Genomic DNA, 24,197 nt, shown 5'->3' on the forward strand with positions numbered 1-24,197 from the left:
CCCCCACGTCCGATCCCTCCAGCACCTCCAGGAGACCCAGGATCCAAAGGTTTTTCCGCCTCGAACGGTTCTCCACATCCTCGAACCTCGCCTGCCATTTCCTGTGGAGCGCCTTGTGCGCCTCCACCTTCACCGCCAGGCCCAGGATCTCATCCTCGTTCTCCGAGACCTTCTGCCGGACCTCCCGGATCGCCGCCCCTTGGGCCGTCTGGGTCTCCAGCAGCTTATCGTTTGAAGCCTTCTTTGGCTCCAGCAGCTCTGCTTTCAGTTCCTTAAAACAGCGCTGGAGAAGCTCCTGCTGCTCTTGCGTCCACTGCCTCCACGCTGCCTGGTCTCCGCCCGCCACCATCTTGGTCCTCCTCCCTCGCACCTTTCTTTGCTTCAATGCCACTTTTTTTAATCGCCCCACTCCTGGTCCAACACTATCGGGGGAATGTTGCTGTCCCCTTACCACACCGGGAAACGTTGAACAAGCACCGTTACGGACCCTAAAATGAGCCCAAAAGTCCGTTTTTAGCGTGAGCTGCCGAACGTGCGACTTAGCTCTGCATAGCCGCAACCGGAGTCAGAAGTAAACATTTCTAATGGACACAGTGAAAGTCACCATTTTGCAAAATGTGACACCTGAAATAACTGGATATTCTATTTCTTTTAATTAGTGGAAAAAGGCCAAGCGGGACCTCCAGGCCGAGCCAAACTACCTAGACTTCCACCTTTCACAGGAACAAGCTATGGTGTCATTAAGGAGGTAGGTTATGCAGGCCCACCAGGATCAATGGATGCATCAGATGTTAATACCTCTCATGAACCAAAAGAACAACAAACTACACCATCTCCGAATGGAGATACGAAAGCATCTGGTGAGTACAGTTATTATAATATACTGTAATGTGCTCTCAGTACATAAATACGATGTTGTAATTATGCAGGATGAACTTTCGTCATTGCCTTACTAGTTTATTTTTATACTTAAGGTTTCGGTCACAATAAATTGTTTGTTTAGCAATTGAACTCTTTCAATTTTGTGCATCTGAATGGTCCCTTCTCTTACAGAATTGAACTGTAACTTGGGGCAAGTCTAATTTCAGTGTCATGCAGAAATTGGACAATGCTAGTGACTCTAATGGTTTAGTGCCACTTCAGGAACTGGTTTAATCGAAAATACTGTACTGGCTGCTGTCCTTCCCACAACATCTGGAAATGATTGCAACCAGAAACTTTAAAGTAGTGATCTCCAGTTTTAAACAAGAGCTCTTTTTGTAGTGCTGCTGATGATCTGATACTCATTGCACGATGTGTATGAATAAATTCCACTTGTACTGGGAGCTGACGCATAGCAGTATTTTTTTTAGAATATTTTTTATTCTCCTCTTTCACATTTTCTCCCAAATTTACACCCACCAACAATAAACAATAATCAGTAACAAATATGTCAATCCCCATATCAATAACAACGATCCCATCCTCCCACTAAACCCCAAACATTAGCCCGCATGTTCACATAAACAAATGACAAAAAGGAATCAGGAATCACCCATAGTCACCATTAACACCCCCCGCCCCCCTCCCCCAACCCTCCCACCCACCCCCCAACTAATGTTCGATGTTATCCAGTTCTTGAAAGTGCATGATGAATAATGCCCATGAATTGTAGAACCCCTCCATTCTTCCCCTCAGTTCAAACTTAACCTTCTCAAGAGTCAAGAATTCCAACAGGTCCCCCCGCCACGCCAGGGCACAGGGTGGGGAGGTTGCTCTCCAACCCTTCAGGATCCGCCTTCGGGCGATCAACGAGGTGAAGGCTACAACATCTGCCTCCGCACCCGTTTCCAACCCTGGCTGGTCCGACACCCCAAATATGGCCTCCCGGGGGTCCGGGTCCAGTTTCACGTGCACGACTTTAGAAATTACCCTAAAAACCTCCTTCCAGTAATCCTCTAGCTTTGGACAGGACCAAAACATATGAACGGAATTAGCGCCGCCCCCCACAATGCTCACACACATCTTCTACTCCTTCAAAAAATCGGCTCATCCTCGCCCTCGTGAGGTGTGCTCTGTATACCACCTTCAGCTGTATCAGCCCCAACCTCGTGCACGAGGTGGAGGCATTCACTCTCCGGAGAACCTCACACTTCCTCCATATCCTCTCCCAAGTCTTCCTTCCACTTTTGCTTTGATCCCTTCCAGTGGTGCCTTGTCCTCTTCCAAAATAGCTCAGTAAACCGCTGACACTTCCCCCTTCTCCAGTATCCCTGTCGTCAGAACCTTCTCCAGCAATGTGGAGGCCGGCTCCACTGGGAAGCTCTGTATCTCCTTTCTGGCAAAATCTCGAACCTGTATGTATCTAAACTTTTCCCCTGCTCCAGCCCATACTTTGCTTCCAGCTCCTTCAGACCTGCAAACCGACCCCTAAGAAACAAATCTTTTAGTGTCTTAATCCCCTTCTCCACCCATTTCTGAAAATTTCCATCCCACCTCCCTGGCTCAAATCTGTGGTTCCCCCGAATCGGCATTTCCCTTGACCCGGCCCCCAACCCGAAGTGTTGGCGAAACTGCCTCCAAATTCTCAATGAAGCTATTATTACCGGACTCACTGAGTATTTCCCCGGGGCTGCATACGCACTATTTGAAGTGGTTCTATACAACATAAACTATCCATAACTGAACACAAGGAAAGGATTTTCCTGATAGTAAAGGCAACATTTCTGGAATTGTTTGATGAATTGTTCAATGTTGTGATGTGGTTGTCACGTTTTGTGATTTCAGACTCTGTCATATTAATGTAAAAATAGTGAACACTTTGTTACCCCACAACAGTGGGTTGCCGCTTGACCCAAAGCTAATTTTCCAACTCTTCTTTCTTGTGTTCCATTCTGACAGCGTGTCGCCAGCTTTCACAGTTCTCCCTGTTTATTTTTAAAGCCTGATTCCAGTGTCAACCTTTAATTAAACAGAGCCTCTTCCCCCAAGCAAAATCCAGCAGTCTGACTTACCATTTGACCTCAGCTGAATTCAACTGAAGCGAGTTGATGCAGCAGCAATTAGTGTGAATGATCAATGGAATGTCAAACTATCTCTCATTGTATCTAGCATGAAATGAAAATTGCTTATTGTCACAAGTAGGCTTCAAATGAAGTTACTGTGAAAAGCCCCTAGTCGCCACATTCCGGCGCCTGTTCGGGGAGGCTGGTACGGGAATTGAACTGTGCTGCTGGCCTGCCTTGGTCTGCTTTAAAAGCCAGCGATTTAGCCCAGTGTGCTAAACCAGCCCCTGAAGCATGCTGCTCCAAATGACCCCTCTGAAATCCAATTTAATTGTGCTAGCTTTGTTGTCTTGTGAATTTAACTCATTAACCCAATGTAATGCACCAGTAACATTTGTAGCGTCCATTACATTGTACGAAAGCCATAAATGTGGTAGAGGATTACATAATTTCTGACTCATTAAAACGTTAGGCCTTTCTTATCAATACCTATGTTGTAATGCGATGGCCACATCCCACGAAAGGATAAAGAAAAAAAAATAATGTCAGTCTTGGCTCAGTGGAGGCACTCATCTCTAAGTTAAGAGGTTCTGAGTTCAAGCTGCGGTCCAGAAACTTGAGCACAAAATCTAAGCTCATTCTTCAAGGCAATACTATAGGAGTGCTGCAATGTTGGAGGCTCTTAGAAGAGGACTGATGCTCCATTTGCCAGGTGGATGTAAAAGATTCCAGGCACGATGGGAAGAAAAGCAGACTGCCCGGGGTATCTTGGTTAACATTCCTCCCTCAACCAATGCTGCAAACAACATCATTTGGCCATTTATCTCGTTGTTGTTTGTGACACTTTGCTGAGCCCCAATTGATTGCCATGGTTCCCTCCATTACAATAGTAATTACAGTAAGAAGTCTTACAACACCAGGTTAAAGTCCAACAGGTTTGTTTCGATACCATTAGCTTTCGGAGCGCTGCTCCTTCCTCAGGTCGGAAGCGCTCCGAAAGCTAGTGATATCGAAACAAACCCGTTGGACTTTAACCTGGTGTTGTAAGACTTCTTACTGTCATCACCCCAGTCCAACGCCGGCATCTCCACATCAATAGTAATTACATTTGAAAGGTCTTAATTGGGTGGTCTTGCAGAGAGGGCGATGATAGGTGGGGGGCTAGGCATTCCAAACTTACTGTACAATTACTGGGCGGCAAATGTGGAGAAGGTGCGGGGCTGGACCAAGGAAGGGGAGACCCGACGGGTTAAGATGGAGGAGGGCTCGTGTAGGGGGTCGGGGTTGCGAGCGCTTGCAATGGCGCCATTCCCGACAGCTCCGGGTGAATATTAGGTGAGTCCGGTGGTGGTGGTTACTTTGAAGATCTGGAGACAGTTTAGGCAACATTTTAAGCTGGGGCCGGGTCAGGGGGGATGCCGTTTAGGGGGAATCATGCGTTTGAGCTGGGGAGGTTGGATGCGATGTTTTAGCGATGGGACGAGAGGGGGATTAAGGAAATTAAGGAATGGTTTCTTGGGGGACGATTCGCGAGCTTGGAGGAGTTGGGAGAGAAGTACGGGTTGGCACAGGGAGAGGGGTTTAGATACCTGCAGGTCCGAGATTTTGCAAGGAAGGTCTTCCCAACGTTCCCGTAAGTGGCGGCCACCTCGTTGCGTGTACTGTCAGTGGGAGGGGGTTGCGTTGGAAAAGGGGATTGTGGCAGCGATCTATGGGAAGATCTTAGAGGAGGATAGAGTAGCCACAAAGGGGTTAAGGTGAAGTGGGAAGAAGAGCTGGGGTGGGGGCGATGGAAGAGGGACTGTGGTGCTGTGAAGAGTGAATGCCTCAACCTTGTGCACGAGGTTGGGACTGATACATTTGAAGGTTGTGTATAGGCTGCACCTCACAAAATCAAAGATGAGCTGGTTGTTTGTGGGGACGGAGGACATCTGTGAGCGATCTGGGAGGGGTCTCACAAATCATGTGCACGTGTTTTGGTCCTACCCAAAGCTGAAGCTATTGGCTGCAGGTAATTATTACTATCTTGGCAGTTTTACATATGGATGTGGAGCCTGGTCCCCTTGAAGCCATTTTCAGGCTGCCGGACTGGTCCATGTTGCAGGCGGGTGCGAGGGCAGGGATTTTAGCCTTTGCCTCGCTGATTGCTCGTAGGCAGGTCTTGTTGCGGTGGAGGTCAGCTTCTCCGCCCTGCACCACGGTGTGGCAGAAGGACCTGATCGAGTTTTTGACCCTGGAAAAGGTGAAGTTTGAGTTGAGGGCTGCTGTTGAATGCCATGGGGGTGGGGTGGGGGGGGGGGGGTTGTTTGTTTGTTTTCATTTCTATTTTGTGAGTCTGGGTTTTAGGTTTTATATTGTTGGGGTTGTCCTGTTTCTTTTTTTTGGATTGCGTAAATGATGAAAATACGGCGAATAAAAATATTTTTTATAGGTTTTGCTGATAAAACTAAGTCAGATGGCACAGTTAATAGTTCAGATGGGAGCAGAAAGTTGCAAGTGGCCCACTCTTTTATTTTGTCTAAGAGGCTGAAGATCCTGTGAGAAAACTGGTCTGTGCAACTGGAGAGTTACATGCCAGTTTTCTGTCTGAGCCTGACACTTTGCCAAATTCTGGGAAGAAACTGCTCATACTGTTTCACAAAAATGATAGTGAGAATCTGGAACGCTCTCCCAAAAAACTGTTGAAGTTAAGTTAAATGCAAATTTTAAAACAGAGGTTGGTAAATCTCTGTTCGGCAAGCGTATTAAGGGTTAGGAAATGAAGGTCGGTAGATTAAGTTAAGATGCAGATAAGCTGTGGTCTAATTGAATGGTGGAACAAGGTCAAGGGGTGGAAGGGCCTACTTCTAGTCTTTCCTTCCTATGTAAAAACAATATTTACAATAAATGTTTCGTCAAACATAATTGAGACCATAAAACATTTACTGTATGGCGTTGTCTTTGACGTTACAATTAGTCTCCTAACACATCAAAAGAATTTTCATGTGGAACTTGGCTTGCTGCAATAGACATGCCAGAATATTTGGCTTCATACCTGATTCGTCATGATGTTGTCAACCAAATTTGAATCCGCAGAAAAACTTGCCCATGTGCACTATAAAGTACAATTAAAACAACATGTACTCGATATCTGGGTAGAAGGTGAATCGCTACATATGAAAGTTTCATTTCTCTAATTCTTGTGGTAACATTTTGCTGATCTTATAATCAACATAACCAAATTTATGTCTAATAATTATATTTTCAATGGATCAAAAGACAAAAGGCAAGATTCTCCGACCCCTCGCCGGGTCAGAGAATCCCAGGGGGGCGGCGCGAATCCCGCCCCAACGCCGGCTGCCGTATTCTCCGCCGCCGTTTTTCAGGCGGGGTTCACACCATGTCGGTGGCCCCCCCGGCAATTCTCCGGGCCCCAGTTGGTCGGTTACGCTTGGTCCCACACGGCGGGACCTGGCAGATAAGTCGGCTGGGGCGGTCCTTGGGAGGGGGCGGGGGGATCCGACCCCGGGAGTAGCCCCCTCGGTGGCCTAGCACGTGATCGGGGCCCACTGATCTGCAGACGGGCCTGTGCTGTGGGGGCACACCTTCCTTCCGCGCCGGCCATGGCGGAGCCCTACAGAGAACTCCCGCGCATGCGCCAAAACACGGCGGCGGTTCCGTGCACGCGCGCGATCACGCCGGCCCTTAGGTGCATGCGCGGACTCACGCAGTCCCTTCTGCGTCGGCTGGAGTGACACCTAGAGCACAACAAATCATGGTACCAGAGTGAACTGTTTCAATCCACGTAGCCATACCTCAGCGTACAGTGACAACCAGCAACGATACCCAGGCAAGATTCGGGTTCCATGCAGCTCCAGTGCCACGGCGGTGTCCGTGAAAACTGGCGGGCATTCCGGCAAAAGTTTGAAATCTTCCTGGTACCAGCCGACCTAAAAGACATGGCCGATGCTGAAAAGACAGAGCTTCTGCTCACCATCGCCGGTGCCAGAGCAGAAGAAATCTTTCAAAAATTCAAGTTCTCCAAAGGGCAACACAGGAGCGACTTCCAGGCAGTCCTGGACAAATTCGGCAAATACTGTGAGGAAAACACACTCCAACCAGCAAGAAAAGGTAAGAGAAGCGGCAGTACTCACCACGAGGCCGAGATCCTGGAGCAGAGAACAATTTTGATCGGCGGCCATCTTTCTAAAGGGACTGCACTTGCGCAGTTGAGCGAGAAGCGCACAGAACGGGAAGGTCCGTTTGCGCATGCGCGAGACGGCGTGCATGCGCAATCACGAAAACGGCCCCCGGTACAGGAACTGCGATTTGCGCATGCGCAAACGCTTCCTACGTATGATGTCACATGCGTCATGATGTCAGAGGCCCCGGACCATGCCCATTTAAAGGGGAAACGTCCCAAATCAAAGAAAAAATCTTTTAAAGCCGTAAAACAACCTTCTTTCACCTGGAATTTTGAAGAATAAAGGGATTAAGGGTTATGGGGTTCGGGCCGGAAAGTGGAGCTGAGTCCACAAAAGATCAGCCATGATCTCATTGAATGATGGAGCAGGCTCGAGGGGCCAGATGGCCTACTCCTGCTCCTAGTTCTTATGTTCTTATGAATGACAGCACAATGCCTCAAATTGAACCAGGAAATGAAATTAACCTCCGAAGAACCCTGAAACAAGCAGTTACCTATGCCCAAACCGATGATTCCGACCTTGAATACTTTGAAACTGATCTTTACATTTTCTCTGGACCTCCGAGCCCAATGCCAGTTCCGACACAAACAGTGATGATATGGTCCTAGAGGACTACTACTCGGACGAAGGTTTTTTCATTAGAAATGGCGACCCCCGTACTGATTCCGAAACTGACCCGGATTCGTTCTTTGGATTTGAGGATCTTCAGCCCAGCATATACGACATCCCGACTCGGGAGTGCAGGATTATGCTGCGGCCTGACACCAAGAGACAGAGAGCAGTACGAGCCCACAGAGAGCGGCCTGATGCCACACAGAGCATGGTCCACGCACCGCTAAGGGTTCCCGACTCCACGATAGAAGACACGCAAGACTCCACACCTCAGTCCTTGCATGAACAAGAAGTGACTCCAGTGTCACAAGCCTCCACAGCGAGCTTGTGGACAGCCTCCACAGTTGCAGAAATGCAAGACTCCAGAGCGCAGTCCTTGCACGAACAAGAAGTGAGTCCAGTGTCACAAGCCTCCACAGCGAGCTTGTGGACAGCCTCCACGATAGAAGCAACGCAAGACTCCGACGTGCAGTCCTTGCAGGAACAAGACCGTGAAGGTCTAGCAACCTCCTCTGACCAACTAGTGGCTGACGATGCAAGTCTGCCATGCTCAAGTAAATAGCAAGAAGATATGACAGTCCACCACGCTCCAGGGCACAGCAGGACGACTATGATGGTCTATCATGCTACAGTGAAGAACAAAGCGACGATGACAGTCCAAGCCCAAATGAAGGACAACAGCAAGACAATGACAGTCCACCCATATTGTTTACGCCACCAGATGAAGACTCTGACAATTTACCCAACCCAAGTGAACAACAAGCAGCTACTGAGGCTCTACCCATGGTATGTGAGACGAGAGACGGCAGCATCACACGTCCCATGCAAGATGTGCAAAGTGACAGACCTCAGCTAGTGTGTACAGAGGCACTCGATGATCACTGTGAGACCACTGGTGACTCCGGTGACACCATGATACTTCCACCCTCATTCGCTCGAACCTCTCCACAAGTCCATGCATTCCTGCATGTTGCGACTCCAGACAGGCAGCTTCAAGAAATCCCAGCTGACTCCAATGAACCTGCTAAGACGGGGAGCATCAACAAACCAACACTGATTCAGTTTGGGCAGCACGGTAGCATTGTGGATAGCACAATTGCTTCACAGCTCCAGGGTTCCAGGTTCGATTCCGGCTTGGGTCACTGTCTGTGCGGAGTCTGCACATCCTCCCCGTGTGTGCGTGGGTTTCCTCCGGGTGCTCCGGTTTCCTCCCACAGTCCAAAGATGTGCAGGTTAGGTGGATTGGCCATGATAAATTGCCCTTAGTGTCCAAAATTGCCCTTAGTGTTGGGTAGGGTTACTGGGTTATGGGGATAGGGTGGCGGTGTTGACCTTGGGTAGGGTGCTCTTTCCAAGAGCCGGTGCAGACTCGATGGGCCGAATGGCCTCCTTCTGCACTGTAAATTCTATGATTCTATGAAAGCAGACCAGACTCCAGATGGGGAGCAACCAAATGCCGACTCTGATTCGCGTAAGTCGGACTTTAGTCCAGACAGGGAGTGCCGGAACCTCAGTGATGGCACGCTCAGGGTGACAGCAGATGCCACAACGACAGGAGATGCAACACTTAACAATTACACTGGGTCAGTAATAACAAGCAGCGGCTACAGTCCAAGAGGAATACACCAATGTTCACCACAGCTATATCCACACATTTCTTCCACACCAGCAGTGCAGCCAATGACGGCTCATGCTGGACAAACCCATATTCAGGCATGCAGCAGCCAGCAGTCTATGCAGCATATTCTCAAACAGGCCAGCACTACGGATTGCCCACTAATGGAATCAAGACCGAAGGAGGACTACCGCAAGCGCAATCTGCACTACAGACTGGATGCCTTAGATTTGCTGCACTCCAGCCTGGCCTGACGGCATATTCCTATCAGATGCAAGGTTCTAGTTTCACACCATCACCAGGTATTTATGCGAGCAGCAATTCTGTTTCCAATTCGACAAGCTTCAACGGTTCTCAGCAGGATCACCCTTCCTGCAGATCATGTGGCCAGAACCAGTATGTACAGTCTTATCCAACTGCAACGTATGGCACATCCATGACCTCGAATTATACTGTTGATGGTACCTCTTCAACGTCAACACCTTATCAGCTACAAGATGCCATCCGACAGCACCATCACAACATCGAAAAAGAAAGGGACTCCAAATCAGACAGCGAAGTGATTTGACCACTTCTTGGTTCCTGTGGCACAGGGATGTTGATGGCGTTCATAACCAAGAGAGACATTTGACCATGATGATTGATGGTTTTTGGGCTCACACGAATGATTTGGACTTATTGTTTAATCACTGTTCCCATGACTTGTATATACCTTAACTTATCTACCTGTTTTTTGATCAATTTTCTTAAAGTGTACAGAAAATATGTAACATATAAAAAAGGGGGGGATGTGGTGGTGTGCATCAATGTTAATACATGTAGGCTAGCTAGACACTAGAGGAAGCACCAGAGAAATCACACACACACACACTCAACCAATAGATCAGTTAGATAGGACACGACCAATGGACATTCACAATACACACAGAGGTGATACGACCACAGGAGGGCATTACACCAACCCATATATAAAGGACACCGCACACATGATCTGCCTCTTTCCAGTGGAGACAGTCAGTGAGTAGAGACACAGGGTTGATTCAATATCACTCCCACCACGTGGATTGCAGCAACTGGTTAGTCAGTCTGGATAGCTATAGTAGGATTAGCAGTAGTGTCGAACCCGAGTAATAGAAGTGTAAATAGTTTAATAAACGTGTTGAAGTTATCTCCACGTCTGAACCTTCCTTTGTCAAGTGCACCACAAGGAAGCCGCTTATGCTACACCTAGAGCATAACAAATCAATAATGTTTTCTCAAAATCATTATTCACGGTATCACTTAGGTGGCAAGGTGTGGTGTCTCCAACTAATGGATTTGGCAGTCATCGATCTCAGTGATGAGTTAGCACGCTGCACTGGCAATGTTGCGGGTGTGGCTCCTGGTGTTACTAGAACATAGAACAGTACAGCACAGTACAGGCCCTTCAGCCCATGATGTTGTGCCGACCATTTATCCGAATCTAAGGGTTGTGCTTGGTGTTGTGCTTGGTGTTGCTGATATTTCACTTTTGAATGATGTTTTGATGTTGCATCGTTTCTTGGTGAATCTGGTAATGTTGTCCCACGTGTTAGTGATGTTGCTCATGCTATTGATGACCTTTTCTGTTTACCAGCTCAGCTAGGGTGGAATATGGCCTCCGTTTCTTCACATTTGCCTGTTGGTTTTGCACTCGATGATGTAAAACTTTGGAGTTTCTGCTTCACCAGTGACTGTTGCTGGGTTCCAGGTTCTCAGAGTTGGACCCTGCACATGTACATCCTCTCAACAACTCGGGCAGCATTTAACATACTTGTTGGACTGTTGACATGCTATTACCTGTGCATCAGTGAATTGTTGCTTACTGGGCTTTCTACAAGCTCTGCAGTTACAAACATACAAATCAGGAACAAGAGTAGGCCACTCGGCCCCCCTCAATCCTGCTCTGCCATTCAATAAGATCATGGCTGATCTGGGACTGGATTCTACGTCTGGGAGACTAAGTTCTCCTGCTGGAAGAGAATTGCTGCTGGTCTGCACAGGCATTAGGAGGGGCGCCCAGGCACGATTCCCTCTACCTTGCCTTGCTAATTTATGCATGGCGGGGAGCTCCCGGAATTCCATTCTGGATCCCACTATCAGGCCTCCATTTTGAGCGGGCGGCCCGATTGCGAAGTTTGGCAGCTGGCCCCCCCCTCTCCCCCCAACAAAGGAAATCTGCCCCTCCCCCCCCCCCCCCCCCCACCCTGACAAGTAGGGGATTTCTCCACCCCCACCACCACTGGAATTGCTGGTCACTGCCCCCCCCCTCCCCACAGCATCGCCACAGCAAGCATGCATGAGTGTGAGCCGAGACTCCCATATCAGAGACTGCCCCATATCAGAGACCCCCCCCCCCATGCACACACACACAACAGCCATAGCTGTCTGGAAGCTAAAGAACAATCCAGGCAGAAACAGTGGAAAATTACTGCTTTGGCAAATTTAGCAACTATACCTTCAGTCCCTTCATCCAAGTCATTCATATAAATTGTAAAAGGTTGAGGCCCCAGCACTAATTCCTGTGCTCCACTGCTCGTTATGTCTGAAAAACACCCTGAGGCAGGATCAATTTGGCTGGAGACGAAGTTGAATTCAAACTGAGGCTTCATTAGTATCTGAAGTGTGGCCTCCTACAGCAGCTGACGAAATGGCTGCTAGCTGAAGGCCACGCATATTTATAACCCGGCTCCTGGGTGGAGCTAGCATGCAGGGGCCCAGGTGAACCTGTAGTGCAGGTTCTACTGTACAACCCTTCATATAGGAACACAGTGATTTACCACATTCACCCCCTGTTAAAATTGAGTCCGGCGGGGGTGGTGGATAACTATATAGAATTCGCAATCTTTAATATTTACAGAACAGTGGAAAAAAAATGTCTCTGGTCATCCGGTGGGATGGTCAGAGGTTCAGCCGGTCCGTCGCCTTGACAGTCCTCTGGGATCGACGAAGTGGAGCCGGCGATGTTGGTGCTGTCGTGGTCGAAGTTGACTCCGGGAGCGTGCCAAAATCCTCATCATCAACGGGGGTGGGCAGGGGGAGGACGGACGGTCCTGGGGGGTGATGGGGGCGGCGGGGGAGGGGAGGGTGGCAACGGGGGCGACGGGGGTGGTGTGGGGGCGGAACCTGCTGGTGCCAGGTTCCTGAGGGAGACTGTATCCTGGTGGCCGTCGCGGAACGCCACGTAGTCATACTGTGGGTTTGCGTGGACATGTGCACCCTTTCCACCAATGGGTCCGCCTTGTGGAGTCGCACATGTTTACGGAGAAGCACGGTTCCCGGAGCTGCGGGCCAAGTTGGGAGTGATACCCTGGATGTGGACTTCCTGGGGAAGGCAAAAAGGCGTTCATGCGGTGTACTGTTAGTAGCAGTGCAAAGTAATGAGCGAATGGAATGTAGAGCATCAGGGAGGACCTCTTGCCAGCTGGAGGCCGGGAGATTTCTGGACCATAGGGCCAGCTAGACGGCCCTCCATACCATCCCATTCTCCCTTTCTACCTGTCCGTTTCCCCGGGGGTTGTAGCTCGTCGTTCTGCTGGAGGCGATACCCCAGCTGAGCAGGAACTGGCGTAGCTCATCACTCATGAATGAGGATTCCCTGTCACTGTGGATCTAGGCGGGGAAGCCGAACAGAGTGAAGATAGAATTAAGGCTTTAATGATGGTGGCAGATGTCATGTCGGGGCATGGGATGGCGAAGGGAAAACGGGAGTATTCACAATCACACTGAGGAAATACGTGTGTCGGTCGGAGGAGGGGAGGGGGCTTTGAAATTCATGCTGAGGCGTTCAAAGAGGCCTTCACCAGGTGCACGCGGTCCGGCCGGTAGAAGTGCGGTTTGCACTCCGCACAGGCCTGGCAGTCCTTGGTGATCGTCCTTGCTTCCTCGATGGAGTAGGGCAAAAATTTCGTGATTAATGAAGTGGTACAACCGAGTGACCCCTGGGTGACAAAGGCTGTCGTGCAGGGTCCGGAGTCGGTCTACCTGTGCGCTGGCACATGTACTTCGGGATAGGGCGTCTGGGGGCACGTTGAGTTTGCCAGGGCGATACTTAATCTCGCGGTTATAGGTGGAGAGCTCGATTCTCCACCGCAAGATTTTGTCATTTTTGATCTTGCCCCGCTGCGTGTTGTTGAACATGAAGGCTACCGACCGTTGGACAGTGAGGAGAATGAATCTCCTGCCGGCCAGGTAATGCCTCCAATGTCGCACAGCCTCAACGATAGCCTGGGCCTCCTTTTCGACGGATGAGTGCCGAATTCCGGAGGCATGGAGGGTGCAGGAAAAGAATGCCATGGGCCTGCCTGCCTGGTTGAGGGTGGCGGCAAGGGCGACGTCCGATGCGTTGCTTTCTATTTGGAAAGGAAGTGTTTTGTCTACAGCGTGCATTGTGGCCTTGGCAATATCAGCTCTGTTCCGGGCAAAGGCCTGTTGGGCCTCTGCCGTCAGGGGGAAATGAGTGGACTGTATGAGTGGGCGGGCCTTGTCCGCATAGTTTGGGACCCACTGAGCCTAATACGAGAAGAACACCAGGCAGCGTTTGAGGGCCTTGGGGCAGTGGGGGAGGGGAAGCTCCATGAGGGGGCGCATGCGGTCGGGATCGGGCCCCAGAACTCCATTCTGGACCACGTAGCCGAGGATGGCTAAGCGGTTTGTACGGAACACACACTTCTTCTCCTTGTTGTACGTGAGGTTGAGGAGAGTGGCGGTGCAGAGAAATTTAGCGAGGTTGGCGTCGTGGTCCTGCTGATCATGGCCGCAGATGGTCACATTGTCTAGGTGCGGAAATGTGGCCCGCAAGCCGTACCGGTCGACCATTCGGTCCATCTCCCTTTGGAAGACCAAAACCCCATTGGTGACGCCGAAGGGGACCCTAAGGAAGTGATACAGCCGGCCGTCTGCCTCGAAGGCGGTGTATGGCCGGTCCGATTTACGGATCGGGAGCTGGTGGTAAGCGGATTTCAGGTCCACCGCTGAGAAGACCCGGTACTGTGCAATCTGGTTAACCATGTCAGATATGCGTGGGAGGGGGTACGCGTCGAGCTGTGTGTACCTGTTGATGGTCTGGCTGTAGTCCACGACCATTCGATTTTTCTCCCCAGGCTTAACCACTACCACTTGAGCTCTCCAGGGGCTGTTGCTGGCCTCGATGATTCCCTCCTGAAGCAACTGCTGGACCTCGGACCTGATGAAGGCCTTATCCTGGGTGCTGTACCATCTGCTCCTGGTGGCGATGGGCTTGCAATCTGCAGTTAGATTGGCAAAGAGCGAAGGAGGATCGACCTTTAGGGTCGCGAGGCCGCACACAGTGAGGGATGGTAAGGGTCCGCCGAATTTAAGGGTCAGGCTCTGGAGGTTGCACTGAAAATCCAGGCCAAGGATAAGTGCAGTGCAGAGGTTAGGGAGGACGTAGAGGCAAAAACCGTGGAACTCTACACCTTGGACTGTGAGCGTGACCGTGCAGTACCCCCGGATCGCTACGCGATGGGATCCGGAGGCCAGGGAGATACTTTGATCGGTAGGGTGTACCTTAAGGGAGCAGCGCCTTACCGTATTTGGATGTACAAAGCTCTCGGTGCTCCCCGAGTCCAGTAGGCAGGAGGTCATGTGGCCGTTGACTTTCACGCTGGTGGATGCGTTGGTCAGAGTGTGTGGTCTGGACTGGTCGATTACCATGGATGTGAGTCGTGGTTGATTGTCTTGTAGTGAGGCGACCGCTGCGTCGGGATCCTGAAACGCCATTGGTCGCCGTATGCTGCGGGGTGGACAAGATGGCGGCGCCCGGAGGTCCTGGGGGGGGGTCACAAAATGGCGGCACCCATGAAACGCACGTTGCGGGGGTGGAGCAAGTTGGCGGCGCCCATGAAACGCACGTGTTGTGCGGGGGAGAAGATGGCGGCGCCCATTGTTCGCACATGGCCTGGGGAGGAGGGGAGGATAGCGGCGCCCATTGTCCGTGACCGGGGTAGGGTGGGGGCGACTGCTGCCGCTGAGCGGGCCTGGCACACCGCTGCGTAGTGGCCCTTCTTCCCGCAGGCCTTACAAAGGGCAGCGCGGGCCCAGCAGTGTTGGCGGGGGTGTCTTTGTTGGCCGCAAAAATAGCATCAGGGCCCCCCGGAGATCACCGGCTGGTGTGTAGCGCAGGCGTACTGGGTGGGTAGCGCCCCCGCTGGGGCGGCTGCCTGTGGGGCCCATGAAGCGAAGGAGGAGTGGGCCACGTGGTTGGGGACGTAGGACTGTACATTGCGCAGAGCGACCGTCATGGAAAACGCTAGTGTTTTAGTCTCTGCGAGGTCGCCCGTGGCCCCTTCTAGGAACCGCTGCCTGATAACATCAGAACCAATCCCAGTTACAAAAGCGTCCCTCATAAGGAGATCTGAGTGCTCCTTAGCTGTAACGTCTTGGCAGTCACAGTCCCGAACTAGTGGGATCAGGGCCCTCCAGAGGTCCTCGATTGACTCACCAGGTAGTTGAGTACGCGTTGCGAGCGCGTGTCTGGAGAAGAGCGTGTTCGTCTTCTGCTCATAACTCTCTTTGAGTTGAGTCATGGCGTCAGCGTAATTGGGCGTATCCTGAAGATACGCCCAGCGTAATTGGGCGTATCAGTCGGAAGATTTTAGAATTGAGTCTGGAGTCCAAGATTTGAATCTTCTGAGACTCTGGATCAGGGGTCGGCACCGCGTTGATATACGCTTCAAAACAAGCTAGCCAGTGCTGAAAGTCCTTTCTGGCGTCGCTTGCGTGTGGATCCAGCTGCAGGCGATCTGGTTTAATCCGGAGGTCCATCTTCTGAATCAGATCCTAATAAATTGAGGCACGATCAATTTGTTGAATTCAAACTGTGGCTTTATTAGTATCTGAAGTGTGGCCTCCTACAGCAGCTGACAAAATGGCTGCTAGCTGAAGGCCGCGCATATTTATAACCCGGCTCCTGGGCGGAGCTAGCATGCAGGGGCCCAGGTGAATCTGTAGTGCAGGTTTTACCGTACAACCCTTAATATAGGAACACAGTGGTTTCTCACACACCCACTTATGCCTATTCTCTGTTTCCTGTTAGCTAACCAGTCGTCTACCCATGCTAATATGTTACCCCGACATCAAGAGCGTTTATTTTCTGCAATAATGTCTGACGTGGCTCTGTGTCAAATGCCTTCTGGAAATCTAAGTATAGTACATCCACTGGTTTCCCTTTAATAATAATGATAATCTTTATTATTGTCACAAGTCGGCTTACATTAACACTGCAATGAAGTTACTGTGAAAAGCCCACAGTCGCCACATTCCGGCGCCTGTTCGGGTACACAGAGAGAGAATTCAGAATGTCCAATTCACCTAACAGCACGTCTTTCGGGACTTGTGGGAGGAAACCCACGTAGGCACGGGGAGAAGGTGCAGACTCCGCACAGATAGTGATCCAAGATGGAATCGAACCTGGGACCCTGGCGCTGTGAAGCAACAGTGCTAACCACTGTGCTCCCGTGCCGCCCACTCCATATGTTACTTCTTCAAAGAAATTAAATAAATTGATTAGACATGATTTCCCTTCAAAACATGTTGACTGATTACCCTGAATATTTTGAAGTCCCCTGCTATAACGTCCAGAATTACTCAGGCAGCCATTAACCCAACCTGGAAACGTGTGAGATTGTACGAGAGGACAACGGGGGCATGTCTCAAAGTCACTGGACACTTGCATGATAATTCAGATGATGAGCGCACCTGCGAGTTGGAGGAGGCTTGCCTGCCAACAGGCAAGCAAGAAATTTAACCCAGTAAAGGGCTAGTTGAATGCAATTTTTCATGTCTGTCTGGTTTTACAGTTGGTGGGTGGGCCAGTTGGCCAGGCAGCTTTTATGTTTTAGCAGCAGCCTCGATCCAGGGTGGTATGAATTGTCAGGGCTGACATAAATTTTTTTTAATGTGTCTGGGGGCTGAGGTTTGTGTTTGAATTTGCTGTCTGGACACTCAGCGGCGTTATTCATCGCAATTTATTTTTCACAGGTCCGCAGCTCCCCGAGACAGCTCCGCAGCCGTTGCCCCTATGAGGGAGCACATTACAAGTTCCAACTCACACCCTCCCTTTTCCTGCCCTCCCCGGCAGCGCTGAGCCCTTCTCAATGCATCTTCCACACCAGCTGCCGTTAATTGCCTGGTCAGCATGAAATTGTGCTCTAGGCCCAATTGCAGCCGGCAGCGCGATTCGTGTCAGCTTCTGGACTTGCCGTGCGTGCCCGCCCAACGGATTAAAAATTCAGGCAAATGTCTTCAATAAAGGCTTCTAACATTTTCCCTGTGACAGATGTTAAGCTAACTGGCATGCAGTTTCCTGTCTTCTGTCTCCCAACCTCAGTGAATAAGTTTGATCCATATGCAGGACATTTCCTTCTGTATTTGACTCATATGGCTGTCCACAACTCTCGCACATCTTTTTCTCTGTCTGGTTTGAATTATATTATTCCTTTTTCACTGCATGAACCTTGCTGCCTTTTCCTTGACTTAACTGAAGCCTACCCATTTAGATAGTCAGCATTTTCATCTGCCTACTCATGACTTCCTCTGCCTGCTCTAGCAATATCAGCAGCCAGCAATATTATGAATTTATCCTTTCCAATCAGAGTTTTTTGTACAGAAAAGCGTGCAGAATTGCAAGTGAGCAGGTTTACCAGCTTTTCATTTGTTTCACTGAATTTGCACTTGCTGACTACATTTCACAATCTCATCAAGCAGTTATCAACAGGCGCACCTGGGGCGAAATTCTCCCCCAACGGCCCAATGTCCGGCGACTGGCACCAAAAACGGCGCCAATCAGACGGGCATTGCGCCGGCCCAAAGGTGCGGAATGTGCGCCGGAGGGATTTCCGCCCCGCCAGCTGGCGGAAATGGCATTTGTTGCCCTGCCAGCTGGCGGAAATGGCGTTTGTTGCCCCGCCAGCTGGCGCGGAAATGCGGCGCATGCGCGGGAGCGTCAGCGGCCGCCGACAGTTTCCCGCGCATGCGCAGTGGGGAGAATCACTTCCTCCTCCGCCATGGTGGAGACTGTGGCGGAGGCGGAAGGGAAAGAGTGCCCCCACGGCACAGGCCTGCCCGCGGATCGGTGGGCCCCGATCGCGGGCCAGGCCACTGTGGGGGCACCCCCCGGGGTCAGATCGCCCTGCGCCCCCTCCCCCCCCAGGACCCCGGAGCCCGCCCACGCCGCCTGGTCCCGCCGGTAAATACCAGCTTTGATTTACGCCGGCGGGACAGGCAATTTCTGGGCGGGACTTAGGCCCATCCGGGCCGGAGAATCCAGCGGGGGGTCCCGCCAACCCGCGCGGCCCGATTCCCGCCCCCGCCCAATCTCCGGTACCGGAGACTTCGGCGGGGGCGGGATTCATGGCGGCCAACGGCCATTCTCCGACCCGGCGGGGGGTCGGAGAATGACGCACCTGATTCCTGCCGCAGTCTTTGAAATTCATGTCGATAGATCTAATGCCTTGACTTTTAAAAAAAATTACTTTAGAGTGCCCAATTCATTTTTTCCAATTAAGGGACAATTTAGCATGGCCAATTTACCCTGCACATTTTTTGGGTTGTGGGGGCGAAACCCATGCAAACGCAGGGAGAATGTGCAAACTCCACACGGACAGTGACCCAGAGCCGGGACCTATTGCCGTGAGGCAGCAGTGCTAACCACTGCCTCTAATGCCTTGACTTTGGCTGGAGGTGTGTGCTGAACTTCTCAAAAGTATTGTGTCGGGTTTTTACTGTAATCTTCATTCATCTCCCAATACTGAAAAGATCAAATCCTTTCTCTCCTGATCACAAAAGGATCTATTTCGAGAAATAGTCGATGATCAATACGTAGTCGCGACCATTCGCATGCAAGAGGTCGATGCCAACCTGGGACCATGGAGAGGTCACTATGTCATGCTGTTGGAGCGTCTCCTTGCTCTGCGCTGTCTGGAACCGCTGACAGGTAGCACAGTTCAGGAACATGTTCGTGATGTCCTGTCTGATGCTGGGCCAGTAGACAGCTTGCCGGGCTCTGCGTCTGCACTTCTCGACGCCCAGGTGTCCCTCATGAATCTGGCGCAGCACCAAGCTCTGGAGACTGAGTGGAATGACAATCCTGTCCAGCTTGAGGAGGATACCATCAATCACCGTCAGGTCGCCCTTTACATTGTAAAATTGTGGGCACTGCCCTTTCTGCCAGCCATTGGTGAGGTTGTGGATGACGCGCTACAAGAGGGGGGTCTTTGGCTGTCTCATCACGGATGAGAAATACCGTGAGAGTGCTAGCACACAGCTGCACCTGCAATTCGATGTGCTGGATGATCTCCAGCGGCTCACTGGGCGAGGTGACGGAGCGGGACAATGCATCAGCGATGATCAGCTCCTTGCCAGGTGTATATACCAAATTGCAGTCATAGCTCCTAGGTTTAAGCAGGATTCTCTGCAACCGAGGCGTCATGTCGTTCAGGTCCTTGTGTATGATGTGGACCAGAGGCCTACGCTCCGTCTCAACAGTGAATGTCGGCAGGCCGTCGACATAATCATGAAATTTGAGGATGCAGGTGAGAAGACCCAAGCACTCCTTCTCAATCTGAGCCTATCTGGTTTCAGTGGGCGTCATCACCCTTGATGCGTAGGCTACTGATGCCCAGGATGATGTGTCACCTCGTTGAAGCAACAGTGCACCGATGCCATCCTGACTCGCATCTGTGGATATCTTTGTCTCCCGGTCCGGGTTGAAGAATGCCAGGACTGGTGCAGTGGTGAGCTTGGCTTTCAGCTCCAGCCACTCTGTCTGGTGTGCCGCCTTCCACTCAAAGGCAGTTGACTTTTTCACCAGGTTGCGTAGGGCCGCCTTGGTGTATGTGGCCATGTTTGGAATGAACTTGCCCAGAAAAGTGACCATACCCAAGAAGCGCAGCACTGCCTTTGTGTCCTCAGGGACCTTCATCGCCTCGATGGCCTTCATTTTGTCTGTGTCCGGGCGCACACCATTCTGCGAGACCTGGTCGCCGAGGAACTTGAGCGCCGATGTGCCAAAACAACATTTGGACCTGTTTAACTTTAGGCCGTTGGCATGTACACGGCGGAATACCTTCTGGAGACGGGACACATGTTCTTCAGGGGTCGTGGACCATATAATGATGTTTCCACGTACACACGAACCCCTTCAATGCCTTCCATCATCTGCTCCATGATGCGATGGAATATCTCCGATGCCGAGATGATGCTAAATGGCATGCGATTGTAGCAGTATCTGCCAAACGGTGTGTTGAAGGTGCAGAGCCTTCTGCTGGACTCTTCCAGCTGGATTTGCCAAAATCCCTGTGATGCATCCAATTTGATGAAGAGGCGAGAGTGTCATCTCACTCATGAGGTCCTCCCGCTTGAGGATTGAGTAGTGTTCCCGCATGATATTCTTATTGAGATCCTTGAGATCAATGCAGATGCGCAGGTCCCCCGAAGGCTCCTTTACGCACACCATCGAGCTGACCCAGTCAGTCAGTTCGGTGACCTTGGATATGATGCCTTTTTGCTGAAGATCCTTGAGCTGTGCCTTCAGGCGCTCGCTCAGTGGAGCAGGGACTCGTCGTGGTGCGTGGACCACTGGCTTGGCATCAGGTCGCAGCAAAATTTTGTATTGATACGGCAGGGTGCCCATCCCGTTGAACACATCTGGATACTGGGCGAGGATGTCGTCGATGCCGCCTGAAGATCCACATGGGAGGATGTCGTGGCTTAAACCTTTTGAATGAGGTTCAGCTGCTTGCAGGCGTGCGCACCTAGTAGGGATGCCCTGTTGATGCTGGGGGGCGCGACGAGGTAATGGACCGTGTGGCCGTGGTGACCCCCCATGGGACTGGTGCGGTGTCCAGGCACGAACCACCGTTGCCGCAGCCTGCAAGGCAGCCACCTTGCTGCACACCCCACCCCACTGATCACCCACCTTGGGCAATGGTTCTGCAGATTGACACCGGCCGTATCGGTGCCCCCACCCCCGCACACCAGAACCAACCCTCCATCCCACACCCACCCTCTGCCATACCACTCCCCACCCACTCAATCAGCCGCCAACTGAGGGCAATGCCCACTATAGCCCCTACGGGAGCACTGGGCGGGGGTCGCAGAACATACCACTGGCAAAGGCAGTGCCAGCCGACGGTACCGCTAGCAGCAGGGACGGATGCCAGGGCCAGAGTCCCCATGGTGCCAGGCACCGATGGGACCATGAGTGCAGGGAATGGTGTAGGAATGGGGCAGAGTCCGCAGTGCCAACTGGGGCACCGTGTAGCCCTTTGGACCTGGTTGGACACGGGGGTATGCACCATGCTAACATTTCAGCCATTCACTCCCTGCAGACAATGGCTATTGGAATTCAACCAGCAATGCTGGCCTTCCTGCTGGTTGCCACAGCCCTGGGGGTTGCCCTGCAGTTTTACGAGCTGGAGCTGCCTGAGGAGAAGGAAGCTGCAGCAGCGAAGCGTGCTCCAGAGGAACAGGAGGCAGCCGTCCAGGATGCAGAGCCGGCCGCCCAACAGGCTGAGGAGGAGGAGGTGCAAAGGAGACACCGCATGAGGCCTCGTGTGTACCGGCAGCGCCTGGCATTCGAGGACCTGCCGGACTGGGCATGCTGTTGAAGACTCCGGATGAGCACGGAAACACTGCAACATATCTGCCAGATCATGGCGCACCTGGCACTGCGGGGGAATGGGGGACGACACCCATTCCCAGTGGCCGTCAAGGTGACGGCCGCCTTGAACCTTTACGCGATGGGCTCCTTCCAGGCGCCGTGGGGCTGTCCAGAATCTCACAGAGCTTGGTGCACAGGTACATCTGCGCCATCACGGAAGGTCTGTACGCCAAGTCGGCACAATACATCTATTTCAATGTGGACCGAGCCACCAGGATGCCCAGGTAATGAGGTTCGCCGCCATGCCCTGGGTACAGGGGTTGATCGACAGGATGCATGTCCCTACGAGCACCTGCAGATGACAAGCTGCTCTACACAAATCGAAAGGGGTTCCACTCGATGAATGTGCAGCTGATATGTGACAATCAAATGTGCATCATGTACGCCTGCAGCTGATACCGGGCAGTGTGCGTGACACCGTCATCCCGGCACACGCAACGATTCCTGACATGATCGAGACGCACCCCCAGCTGGTGGGTTGGCCCCTTGGCGACAGGGGTTATCCACTGCAGTCGTGGCCGATGACGCCTCTCTGGAGGCCATAGACCAATATCGAGACCCGCTACAAGGAAGCCCGTGCAGCGACCAGGGGTGTGATCAAGCTGTGCGTCGGCTTCCTGAGAATGTGGTTCAGGTGCCTGAACTGCTCTGGAGGGGTCCTCTTAGAATCACAGAATTTACAGTGCAGAAGGAGGCCATTCGGCCCATCGAGTCTGCACCGGCTCTTGGAAAGAGCACCCCACCCAAGGTCAACACCTCCACCCCATCCCCATAACCCAGTAACCCCACCCAACACTAAGGGCAATTTTGGACACTAAGGGCAATTTATCATGGCCAATCCACCTAACCTGCACATCTTTGGACTGTGGGAGGAAACCGGAGCACCCGGAGGAAACCCACGCACACACGGGGAGAATGTGCAGACTCCGCACAGACAGTGACCAAAGCCGGAATCGAACCTGGGACCCTGGAGCTGTGAAGCAATTGTGCTGCCCACAATGCTACCGTGCTCCCCTTGTATGATGCCGAGAGGGCTGTCCGCATCATGGCGCTGTGGTGTTCCGGCACCTGCATTTGGGAGTCATCGGCAAGGGCCCATCACCTCCTCTTCCCTTAGGCTACTCCATGGGACGGGGGTGCGAGCGTAGCTATCCCCTGAGGCACCCGCACCACCTGGCACTGCCAGTCTTAGAGGCCCGCTCTGGTCTTGACCAGGGTCGGCATGCTCACAGCCATGGAGCACAGGGAGTGGACCATCACCAACTGGGACTGTGCCACATCAGCCATTGACAGTGCCACTACCTTCTGGGTCTGTGTCACATCAGCCAGTGACTGCGCCATCTCCCTCTGATACTGGGGCACCTCCCTCTTTTCCTGCGCCATGTCGGCCAGCGTCAGAGTAATGCCGGCAATGTTCCCAACCAAGATCTGCTGTGACTGGGCCATGCTCAGGAGCACCACTGCAATGTCCAGGTGGATCTGTCCTGGACCTCGGCCAGCAACTGCACAGAATGCCCCAGGCCTTGGAACATGCTGGTCCATTACCAAAACCATCGCCTCCAATGCCTCCACCATAGATGCCACCCGTGCAATGTTGGCTTGGGTGGCAGGCATGGTTGGCACCACCTCTTGCTTCTGCATGCAGTAGGACTCCTCCAACCTTCCGCATCCTCCGAAGTTCCTACCTCCACCTGATGTACCGGATTAGCTATGTGGTGCGCATCGGAGGGTGTCCCTGGCGTCTCTTCACTAAAGTGCCCAACTGAGGTGAGTGTCTCTGGGATGGTGGAGGGTGTTGGAGACAGCTGTGACGGGAAATCTGTGTCATCCCCGGACTCGAGCTCCGGGGTGTCTTGGGTCTCTTGCCGAGGGCTGCCGTCCGTGCTGCTCTCCTCATCGCTTATTGGCACAAGGGGGAAGGGGGGGGAGGTAGGGTTTTGGCATTGGCTGGGGGGTGGGGGTGTTGCCGGCTGTGGTATTGGCTGGGGGCGGGGGACAACCGTTGGACCCGCCCCATCACAGCAGATCCTGCAAGACGAGATGCATGATTAGACCGTGGGCCAGGGCAGAGTGGTAGTGGTAGGGTTGAGGGTGGGGTAAGG

The 24,197-nt window shown here is 52.0% G+C and overlaps 1 protein-coding gene across 1 annotated transcript in view; it reads left to right on the plus strand.

The window, feature by feature from the left end:
• The window catches only part of emilin2a (elastin microfibril interfacer 2a), a 198,708-nt gene that overhangs the window by 158,463 nt on the left and 16,048 nt on the right, over positions 1–24,197 (plus strand). The window contains exon 5 of the mRNA XM_072467903.1: positions 660–860. Coding sequence (XP_072324004.1) covers positions 660–860 — 201 coding nt within the window. The remainder of the gene's footprint in view (positions 1–659; positions 861–24,197) is intronic.

Source organism: Scyliorhinus torazame, chromosome 11 (genome assembly GCF_047496885.1).
Source record: "Scyliorhinus torazame isolate Kashiwa2021f chromosome 11, sScyTor2.1, whole genome shotgun sequence".
In the NCBI taxonomy this organism is placed as follows: Eukaryota; Metazoa; Chordata; class Chondrichthyes; order Carcharhiniformes; family Scyliorhinidae; genus Scyliorhinus; species Scyliorhinus torazame.